Raw genomic sequence first — 12,500 nt, 5'->3', positions numbered from 1 at the left:
TTATCAAATTTTACTTGAGTGATGACAGACTGTCCGATGAAGGCTAACGGACTGAAATCTCGAAGACACTAGCGCCACTAGTAAAAGTATAACCAATATGTACTCTACTTAAAATATCGAGTAATCCTTGAGTTTAGCGTAAAATTGTTTTTAACATTACTCGAGATAAAAGCAAACATTCATGCGTGTGTGTGTGTGGGTGGGGGTCTGTATTGATTTCTTTTCTACGTCAGTTGCTGTTTGACATCTTTTCCTGTAAGCAACGTCTTATACATGTATGTATGCATCTGTATGGAGTCGATTATTTCAGCTAAATCCTTAAAGGCAGTGCAATGCAATGACTTGAACAAGTAAAAAATAAGCGGCTAGAGACATGGATTCAAACATACACCCGTAAAGGAACAAAGAAATAACTTTAGAAAAAAGGGACATTGTCATGGTAATAGGATACAAAATATACGTAACTATTCATAATCTTTGCATGATCTTTTACTTATCACAGTCACTAGATTGCGGCCATGATTGAGCACCACCTTGAAAAGGTTTACCCAAACGAATCAACCCCAGTGCCTTTTTTTAAAGCCTGGTGCTAAGACACAAAGTCACGCACTTCTTTCAGTTTCGTCTGCCAAATCCACTGACAACTGACAAAGCTTTGATGGAACCGAGGCAATAGAAAATATTTGCCCAAAATGACATACTATGGGACTGAAACCGAGATTCCGTGGCTGGGAAGCAAACTACTTACCACACAGCCGTCCCTGCGCTTGATACATTTTCATTTTCTTTTGGTGTTGTCCATTACAAAATTATTTCTAATAGATTTTTTTCTCTGGTATAATTTTTTTTCTGTCGATTGAACAATACAATAAACTATGGGTATAACCCGTTTTCCTATTTATCATCGCCTATTTCATAGTACGATCATTCTCTTATCTTTATATATATATATATATATAATATATATATATATATATATATATATATATATATATATATATATATAATATATATATATATATCCCTTTTTCGTCACCAGTCAAAAGTCTATCCAAAAAGGGTGAAATGAGTTTGCGGGAAGGGAGAGAAGAGCAGATATCAACTCTGGATTTGCGGTTGCTTTCGGACAATTCATGAGGTACCCATTTTCCAAGTTTAGGAACCTTTCCCAGTTATTGAAGATGATGATGAGCAGTTGTATGGTTTCAACTAAGCTTTATTGCCAATTCTTCAACTGATAATGCAGGATTTTCTTCAAGTAATGCCTGAAGGAGCTTATCATTAAACTCAACTGGACGTCCTGTTCGATCTTCATCTGCAAGGCTGAAATCCCCACTTCTGAATTTTGTGAACCATCTTCTGCAAGTTCTTTCATTCAAGCATTCTTTCCCATAAACTGAGTGTATGTTTCGAGTCGCTTCGGCTGCAGAGTGTCCTTTTTTGTACTCATAAAGCATTATGTGCCTTAAATGCTCTTTGGATATTTCTATATTAGAAAAGGTTTCTGTTAAATAATATTTAATTAGCTTAAATGTACACAAATGCATAAAAATAATTCTTAATTCCATCAAACATTCTAAAATACTATTAAATTTCATTCAATTTTAAAAAAGGTAAAATTGGACAAAACTTATGGGATGACCTGATATATATATAACTTTTTTTAACCACTCCATATCAAAAACTAACCTGCTGTTAGTATATTTTTGAATATTCACATAGTATTCACATTCAGAATAGAGAGAAATGAGATGCGATTTTTATCAAATTCGAAGTACATTAAAAATTAACACAAGAGTACTTTCGTTAAAAGAATGGAAATCGGGTTTTAACAAGCTAGGATCAGCAGAGAAATTGTTTGTACTACACTATTCTATGTACAGCATGAAAAAATCTGTGGCAGATGAACAATCAAGTAGTAGAAATGTAGGAATAAATGACTTGTAAGAAGGCGGCGAGCTGGCAGAAACGTTAGCACGCCGGGCGAAATGCGTAGCCGTATTTCGTTTGCCGTTACGTTCTGAGTTCAAATTCCACCGAGGTCGACTTTGCCTTTCATCCTTTCGGGGTCGATTAAATAAGTGCCAGTTACGCACTGGGGTCGATGTAATCGATTTAGTCCCTTTGTCTGTCCTTGTTTGTCCCCTCTATGTTTAGCCCCTTGTGGGCAATAAAGAAATAAGAAACATTAGCACGCCGGGCGAAATGCGTAGCCGTATTTCGTCTGCCGTTACGTTCTGAGTTCAAATTCCGCCGAGGTCGACTTTGCCTTTCATCCTTTCGGGGTCGATTAAATAAGTACCAGTTACGCACTGGGGTCGATGTAATCGATTTAGTCCCTTTGTCTGTCCTTGTTTGTCCCGTCTATGTTTAGCCCCTTGTGGGCAATAAAGAATTATATAAGTAACTTGTAAGTCATTTCGTCTCTCTATGGCTCTGTGTTGAATATGCATTAAGGTCGAAGCATGTTCTAATTCAAAATTCAAACAACTAGACCTTTCTTCAACAGATTTCTAACGTTTTAACAGTGCTGACATCTGAAAGCCTAATTATTTATTGTAAAATGCGGGGTCAATTTGTTTATATAGAGTTCATTGAATTGACATTCGGATAATGCTGCTGCATCATGAATATGTCTTCCTCATAGCAAATATAATGCAAATTCGACAATAGAGCAATTTTTATTTGTGTAACTAAAAGACAGACGACTAAAGTCTGTGTCTGTGTCTGTGTGTGTATGAGAGAGAGAGTGTGTGTCTGTGTGTGTGTGTGAGAGAGAGAGAGAGAGAGAGAGAGAGATACCATATGATATCATATGTAGCACAATATCTTATCACATAGCAGGTTCAAACAATGGGTTTGTAAACGAGTAGGGAAACAAGAAAAGAAGAGAAGAGAAAAGAAAAGGAAAGAAAAGAAAATGGCAGATCGACATTGTGGTTAATGGCGCGTCTGAACCTAATCGAGATCAGAACATTTACGTTGTATACGACACAAGTCAATTGAAGAGTGGGGTCAATCAAGAGAGAGATTGTTAGAGAGAGAGAGAGTGGGGAGTGATAGTGAAATGGAGAGATAGAAAGAATGGGAATGAGTGAGCAGGAATGAGGGAATGGCAATGTAATTTACTACGTAACTTGATTGTCGAAGGTCGATGCCAGATTTATGTAGACAGGCTTGGCATCTTTTCAAAACCAATGCTGTTTTTCGTTTTTGATTTGATTTGATTATTTCCATCCGTTTGTTACAGCATTCGGTGACTATTTAAGCTGATGTTTATCTTGTGTCAGATGAGCAGCAACATTAAACGATACAGCAAATTATGTAACAGAAACGAATATATTTCAATCTTTTACTATAATTTTCTCTTTTCCCCCCTTTCTTTCTCTCCTCTAAATCACCATCCCCCTCTCTTTCTTTTTCTTCTTCACTGTCTTTTTATCACACATTCCTCTCTCTCTCTCTCTCTCTCTCACTTTCTCTCTGTTCCTTCTTCTGTCTCAAAGTCTTCTAGGTTTCTCAATAAATACCAAATTCTTTTTTTTTTTTTTTCATGTTTCTGCATCGACACACAGATTACACATCTCTGGATACTTCCCACTAAATGCATGAGAGATAAATCTCACCATTCTTCATTGATCCAGGCTTACCTTTATTCAAGCTTCCGAGTCACTCGTCTATGGTCACTCATGCTATATCCATTACACTCCCTAATTCCTTCCGTACCTGAACGCTTTTCATCTGGAATTTCCTCCTTGCAAATACAATTTGCAGCATATTCAAGACGAACATAAACACATCAATCTCGCTGTTTTTTGGATGTCTTTCTGTGTTGGCATTTCTCAGTCTCTTGTTGTTGTTGTTGTTTTTCTTCTTCTTCTTCTTCTTCTTCTTCTTCTTCTTCTTCTTATTATTATTATTATTATTATTATTATTATTATTATTATTATTATTATTATTATTATTATTATTATGTGATGAAAACTGACAGCTTATTTTGCTGGGTATGATGGAAAGTGTCAGCTGTTCACAGCCAGCAGACCAAGGGGACACTTGCTTACTGGTCATACTTCAAGAACCCTGCGAAGAATTCTTGCAGCTCCAAGGAATGCTGATTTTTTTTTTTAGGTGTTCTACTTTCCCACTTGCACTGCTCTTTTTCAGCCATGTTGGTAGCTGAGTGCTGATACTTCCAAGTGCACCAATTAATATTTGTATCACGTCTACTCTCTTCATTGACCACAACCTTCGTATTTCCCACTTCAAATCGTCATGGTTGTTTATTTTTTATTTATTTTTCTTCTTTATTTCCCATATTATTATTATTATTATTATTATTATTATTAAAACGGCGAGCTAGCAGAATCGTTAGCATGCCGGACAAGATGCTCAGCGGTTTTTCGTCCGTCTTTACGTTCTGAGTTCAAATTCCCCCGAGGTCGACTTTGCCTTTCATCTTTTCGCGGTCGATAAATTAAATACCAGTTGCGTACTAGGTTCGATTTAATCAACTGGTCCCCAACCCCAACCCAAGATTTCGGGCCTTGTGCCTATAGCAGAAAGGATCATTATCATCATCATCATTGTTATTATTATTATTATTATTATTATTATTATTATTATTATTATTATTATTATTATTATTGTCGTTGTTATTTATCTAACTGTTATTATTAAATATTGTTTAATTATATCTTAAATTATTGTTTCCTTGACTCGTTTATTTATATAGTTAAATATTTTCTTGTGTTGCAGGTTTCCGGAGTCTAAGCTTGCCCGAATGTTCAATGGAAGCATACCTATTGTTCTGGACAGTCTGAAACAGCACTATTTCATTGACAGAGATGGGAAAATGTTCCGACACATATTGAATTATCTAAGGAGTGCCAAACTGATACTACCTGATAATTTCAACGAAATTGAACAGTTATGGGAAGAAGCGAAATATTACGACCTCACTAGTATGGTAAAAGATGTGGAACTTTATAGAAAAAGTAAACAAAAGATCGTAGTGAAGAAAGAAGAGAAAGAATACTGCGACTGCATTGCAATCAGCATAAGCCCCGATCTAGGGGAGCGAATCACATTGAGTGCGGAAAGGGCGCTTTTGGAAGAAGTGTTTCCAGAACTTAGCTCTGCTCTAATGGATTCAAGGAATTCAGGTTGGAACATGGAAAACAGATATGTTATTCGATTTCCTTTGAACGGATTTTGCAAATTAAATTCCGTACAAGTATTGCAGAGGCTTCTAAATCAGGGTTTTAAACTAATAGCAGCTACTGGCGGTGGGGTCGAAGGACAGCAGTTTAGTGAGTATTTGTTCTGCAAAGATTGCAAGGCTGCTGCCTGAGATCCTATTGTATAAAAATAATAAGGCAAGGACTAAAATATTTCTGAACTGAAATAAAAACATAAAAAATATAAATAAAAACTGCAGTAGCGACAGCAACAACAACTGCAACAATTACACACAAAGAGAGAAAAAATATCTTCCATTCTTTCATGTTTTTTTTTTCACAAAATTTTGTTTTATATTTTTAAAATTTTCCCTGTTCTACCATAAGGAAAAAAAAAACTGTTACGAACCATATTTGGGGGGAGATAATAATATTTGAAAACAGACGTTGCATTCTACGTCCATTTTGCGTATTTGTTTTGGTTCGTTTTCAACCTTATTCAACATCGCTCTCGTCTCTTTTATCATTTAATAATTTTGAAGATATTTCAAAACCTCCAGGCATTTTCCCCGTGTTAATTAACCAACAGACATATTTTGAACATTTTATTTTTGTTCCGTTTTCAAAATTTTTCCTTTTGTTTCATTCCATTATATTTTCATTTCCTTTTTCATTTCCTCCGCTCTTTCTTTCTTTCTTCGAATTCTTTTTTTTTTTTTTTTGAGGACATCTTTGTTGTTCCATTCAAAAGTGATATCCTATGTAAATGTCAGAGATTTCAGTGGAGAGACAAGGAAGAAGAAGAACAGAGAAAAAGATAATCAATGATGACAATGATATTAATAAAAAAGAAGATAACCAAATACATTTTAAACGAATTATCTTTTAAGTTTTCAACCTTCGTCTCAAATAAACCCAAAAAGAAAAAAATATCTAAAATGGAAATTAACAAATAATGAAATTTAAATATGGTTGAAAATTGAAGTTTAAAGAAATAAAATGAAAAAATCAAAATTTCAAAAACAAAAAAAAAAACAACCAGCGGAAGTTTGTACATCAAATGAAAGTATTTCCTGGCGTCAAGCCTCTTTCCGATGATTTTGCTGATAAATTACATGTACTTTATCTGAAAACAAAAAAAAAAATAAATGAAATATATCCAACAAAAGAATATATAAAAAAAACTATAAAACACTCAAACCACAAATTAAATACATCCATTTTACAAAAAAAATTAAACTCAAAAATAACAAAAAGGAAAAAACAAATCTTTAGAAAACATTGTGATCGTGTTTACTCCGGTTGATGTCAGGCATGCTACACCGTGATCGAGAGTTGTCCCAAGTTATTTGTATTTTTTTCAACAGATGTCGCTTTGCTTTCAATCATTTTTTAGCTAACACAAATGCCATTGCACATACTGTTCATTATAACATAAATATATCTATATTACATTCATATATTTGAATTTTGTACTATTTTCTTTTTTTCTTTATTTTTCTTTATTTTCCAATCTGAAGCTATGGTAAATCAATGAAATCCCACAAATAAAATAAATAATACTAATAATAATAATAATAATAATAATAATAATAATAATAATAACATGGTTTTTAGCATTAGTATTGCCAATATTATTATTATTATTATTAATTCTTCCTTGCCCATTTAATGATTTCTTCACACAATAAAATTTCGCATTCGTTCTAAAAGGATATATATTAACAAACAAAATGCTAGTTATTCTTGGCAATTTATGAAGCACGTTTGACTGGTGATGACAGATCCTGTACTTCGCCAAAATTATTTACAAGTTAATTAAACTTAAACTTTTCTCACATAACATCAAACGTTATAGACACATCTCAAGTTAAATGGTAGGTTTTATTGTGTGTGAGAAACTGATCTCAATTGTATATATTTGACACAAGCTTCAGATTTGAAACAACACAATTTCATTCTTTGTCGGCTGCTGCAGATAGAAAAAAAAAACGATAAAATCATCAACAACAATCTAAAGCAACGCCGACAACTTGCGAATTTTTTTTTCCAAAATTCTTATCATTGAAAAACAGAAATGCGTATATATATATATATATATATATGTATACGTATGTATATATATATATATGTATACGTATGTATATATATATATATATAATATTATATATATATATATATATATATATATATATATATGTATATATATATATATATGTATATATATACGTATGTATATATATATATATACGTATGTATATAATAATATGTATACGTATGTATATTATATATATATTATGTATACGTATGTATATATATATGTATACGTATGTATATATGTATATGTAATACACAGACACAAGACGCATGTATATAATCTATATACATATATGTATGTATATCAATACAGCATATATATTTATGCATGAATGTATATATATATATGTATGTATGAATATATATATGCATGTGTAGATATACATATATATATATATATATATGTATATATATATATATATACTGTATCATACACATGCTAAGACGCATATGTATAATTTATATACATATATGTACACGCATAATATATATATATATATATATATATTATATATATATATATATATAATATATATATATGTTAATGACAATTGTATCGACTAGACATTTTTCATTGACTGCCTGTCATTGTATAACATTACACGTGACTTCCCAAAATTATCTTAATGATAGTGTTACAATAAGAGATGAAAAATAGAACAATTATATATATATAATATATATATGTATATAATATATATATATATATATATATATATATATATATATATATATATATTTATATAATTACACATATATATATATATATATATATATATATATATAGTTATATGTGACTGATAAGAACGGCTAATGTAAAAAGAAGAAGCAAGCAAGTCGCTGAAACTTACACAATCCTTAAACGAAATGGGACCTATAAAAAAATGAACACCCAAGAGGTTCCTCATTGTAAACAATTACTGCTGTCATCTTTTTTTTTTTAGTGTAATTTGGAGGAATCGTGTCCATTATTATCTTTGTAATTTCAATCGGACTTCTCTCATTTTTGAATACAAATGTAGTAACCATTATTAAAGCCATACGATGTAAGATGTAAATAACGACTATAAAGATTCATACATACTAAACATATCTTCGTTTTTTTTACTTTATTTTCTGTCTCTGTTTCTTGCTCTGCATTTAGAATGAGTGAAATCACGAATAACATTTGTTTCTAATATAGGTACAAGGCCTGAAATTTAGGCGAACAGGAATGTTGGATTATATCGAATGCAGAAGTTTAAAGGTTTAAGTTGACCTCTTTGATATCTGAACTTACGAAGTGAAGACATTAAACAAGAAATCCAAGGCATTTTTCCATCACCCTATCGATTGTGACAACCGATCATGTTGAATTCATGAATAATAATGATAATCCCTTCAGTTATAAGCACAAGGCCATATCTATTGTGGAGAGCGAAGAACAACCATTTATATTGACTCTAGTAGTTGGTTGTTAAATTATTTTATCGTCCAGGGAAGGAAGAAAAGCAAACTCGTCTTCAGCAAGATTGGAAAGCTGAAAGAACCGTCCATAAGATATATTACAGCATTCCGTCCAATGCTTTGAAGATTCCTTCAATCGAAGTGTTGATGTTTACGATGATATTGATGGTGATGATGATTTTCATCGTCTTGTCGATATGTTAGTATATATTCCTATTCATTATTGTCATATTCCAATAGTATATATTCCAATTCATTATTGTCATATTTGTTGTCAACAAAGAGTATGGAGGAAAGCTCTCTCTCTCTCTCTCTCTCTCTTATTTTTTCTCGCTTCCTTTTTATTACTGAATTATGCTCTTTCTCAACAAGGATACACATGACGGCTTCTTTCTCGGTTTCAACAATGAACATTCAGCAGTTTGATCAATTGATTTTCTGCTGTTTATTTTGACTTGTAAGAAGCTGAGTATTCCAAAACACGCGTTCACTTAAAGTCAATCTCGGACCAAATCAACATCACCCAGTGCGTCAATGTTGGATCTTAGAATTGCAGTCGAAATCCAAAGAAATGAAGAAAGAGAGGAGAGAGAGAGAGAGAGAGAAAGAAAGAGACACAAACAGAGTGAGGATGGGGAGAAAGAAACAGAATTGATGATAGTAATACACTGATATAATTGAACATTTGAAAGCTAGTGTTGCTCATCCTATTCAGAGTGAACGATATCAAAATTAATAAAATGGCAAGACTTAACTAGGAAACGGATCTGCATTCCAGATTTAGCTTGCTACAAGCTTCTTACCAATATATGGCTCCCGCATATGAATCATATATCGTTTTCTGTGATGCAATTTTTGTTTATTCGATATTTATTATGGCTCAGTGGTTAGAGCGTCGAGCTTACGATCGTGAGGTTGTGAGCTCGAATCCCGGACCGGGCTGCATGTGGTGTTCTTGAGCAAGGCACTTTATTTCACGTTGCTCCAGTTCACTCAGCTGTATAAATGAGTTGCGACGTCACTGGTGCCAAGCTGCATCGACCTTTGTCTTTCCCTTGGATAACACTGGTGGCGTGGAGAGGGGAGGCTGGTATGCATGGGCGACTGCTGGTCTTCCATAAACAACCTTGCCCGGACTTGTGTCTAGGAGGGTAACTTTCTAGGTGCAATCCCATGGTCATTCATGACCGAAGGGGGTCTTTACTTACTTTATAGTTATTATGAATGATTCTATGCAACAATAAGAAACTTTCTAAGTTACGACAAAGTACATGGATCTTTACACAAGTCACTAATGGACTAATAGAACAGAAAATAATGAGGTGAGCCACAAGTCAGAAACCTGCTTTCATTTCTGTTTAAAATAAACAACATTGGTAAAGGTAAAGAAAGCTCTTTAGTAAAAACTGATTTGTATTTCCATTCTTTTCCTCTTTGATGTTTTGTAGCTTTCTGCCAATGTTAATCTAAAGAAAATTTCGTCCAATGCAAAGTCATATTATTTTGAATCATTAAAATGTATGTGAAAGAGGCAGCCTTAATCATTAGACTACATTCATTAGCACTCCAACCACCTCATTAATATGATTAAGACCCTAATTTCTAATATATATCTTTGGGTTTTGTATTCTATATCGTCCAAATAATAAAATTTTAAGGGCTCTTGCAAATACGACAGTAACAATCTATCCAGAAGCGGTTTAAGGATACAGATTGCACCCAGAGCTTTTCCAAATATAAATCAAAATATGTGGAGGTGCAATGGCCCAGTGGTTAGGGAAGCGGACTCGCGGTTTCGATTCCCAGACCGGGCGTTTTGAGTGGTCATTGAACGAAAACACCTAATGCTCCACGAGGCTCCGACAGGGGGTGGTGGCGATCCATATTGCACTCTTTCACCGCAACTTTCTCTCACTCTTTTTTCTGTTGGCCGGCTTGCTTAGCCAGCGGGGTGGCGTCATTTGAAGGCTAAAACAATGCGAAGCGCATTGTGACCAGTGATGTGTAGCAACATCTGATAGCCTGGTCGGTAAAAAAAAATCAATATAGATAGCGGTATATTTGTTAGTATTACCCACTCTTCAGCATAAAAGGAACAATATTAATTGTTAGTAAAATATTCAAGTTACTCAAAAATCACTTCACTACACTGCACAAATATTGGCAACTCTCAAAACAACGTACAATTAAAATGTACTACTCAGCCACCCAACTGTTTCTAGGACCCAAAGAATTCGAGCGCCTCTAAGATGAACAAATAATAAATTCATCAGGTAATGCACGTACTCCAGTTCTTACCCATGCCTTACAGGCTCGCAAAGTTTTTCTATGGACGATGTATCCTAATGCAGGAGGCAGAGAACAACATCGCGGAAGCCTCTATTGGAAGAACTCAAGCCTATAGTTTTAGATGGTACACCCTTAATTCAAACCCAGCCATATCACTGAAAAATATTGACAGAAAACTATTCACACACGAATAAACAGAATAATTCTGAGCTACATCACTGAAGCCAACCTCCGAGCTGTAACCTTATAACTACATCCATTCTGTCAGCATTCATCAATTCTTCTACCTATGCTTTCATCCATTCATTTACCTGTCAACCTCCTTCTCTGCTGAATTGTCTATCTCACCATACATCTATATGCCTATTATCCTCTCTACTGTTCTATCTGTCTCTTCTTATCAACCAACATATCCAGCTATATATTAAAACTTACAAAACTATTTACTTATATGGTTATATAACGCTTACTTTACCTGCTTATTTCTCCACCTATATTTTAAGCAAACTGTTCATTGCTTGTCTGTCTCCACTAACCTGTAGAAACCATTCCATTCTGACTGTGTACCTATCCACGTATCTACTTATCCCCCTCTGTATGGATATAGTCATTTCGCATACACATCTGCTTAACTTCCAGTTCTATCTTTCAGTCAGTCATTCGATCTCCTCGTCTCTCTTCCTTTCTTTCGGTTTCTTTCTCTCTCTCTCTCTCTCTCTCTCTCTCTCTCTCTCTCTCTCTCTCTCTCTCTCTTGCAACTGGTACCACGTAATCCAGTAGAACAGTAGAACCTGTTGCATGGTCGGATTATCGGTGACTAAACCGGCAACAACACTAAGAGCGCTTGGTGATAAGGATGAATTTTGGACACCCTGCAGGATGAAAATCAGGGTCCGTCAAAAAGTAGATAGTGCTTACTAGTTGTAGAGAAGAAAATCCATCCAAGAGAAGGAAATTTCTGGAATAAAAACCGTTTGGCTTGGACTTTCAAGTCACTGATGCTATTGGGCACAGAAAAACTAATGACATGAAAAGGTTATAGTTTCGTCAATTAACGACTTACAACATATATAAATATGTTTGTGTGTGTTATATATAATATATATTCACCATGTGCAACTCGTAAACACCAGTTCGTGTCTTTTTTCTCTTCCCTGTTGCCCGCTCTGTCTTTCTTTCCTTCTTTCCTCTCTCTTCCTTCTTTATTTTTCGACGAAGAGCTTCCGCTCGAACCATACCTCCCGCTTCCATTTCCTGAGCGCCTATTAATAATAAACTGTATTGTTCCATTGTTGTTGTTTTTTTTGTTTTCCCGTTGGATTAAAATTATATATATATATATATGTGTGTGTGTGTGTGTGTGTGTGTGTGTGTTGTGTGGTGTGTTGTGTGTGTGTGTGTGTGTGTGTGTGTGTATGTTGTGTGTGCGTGTGTGTGTGCATGTATATATGCCTATGCATGCTATATGTTGTGTCTGTGTGCTTGCGCGTA

The 12,500-nt window shown here is 34.2% G+C and overlaps 1 protein-coding gene across 1 annotated transcript in view; it reads left to right on the top strand.

Moving 5' to 3' along the window:
• LOC115217575 (BTB/POZ domain-containing protein kctd15-like) overlaps positions 1-6,411 on the top strand; it is a 36,016-nt gene extending 29,605 nt beyond the window's left edge. Inside the window, exon 2 of the mRNA XM_036509411.1 lies at positions 4,733-6,411. Coding sequence (XP_036365304.1) covers positions 4,733-5,350 — 618 coding nt within the window. The 3' untranslated portion in view covers positions 5,351-6,411. The remainder of the gene's footprint in view (positions 1-4,732) is intronic.
• Positions 6,412-12,500: the final 6,089 nt, after the last annotated feature.

The sequence above is a fragment of the Octopus sinensis genome, linkage group LG1, assembly GCF_006345805.1.
Source record: "Octopus sinensis linkage group LG1, ASM634580v1, whole genome shotgun sequence".
Lineage (NCBI taxonomy): Eukaryota > Metazoa > Mollusca > Cephalopoda > Octopoda > Octopodidae > Octopus > Octopus sinensis.
The sequence above is the reverse complement of the archived record's forward strand: the minus strand, read 5'-3'. Positions and strand labels throughout refer to the sequence as shown.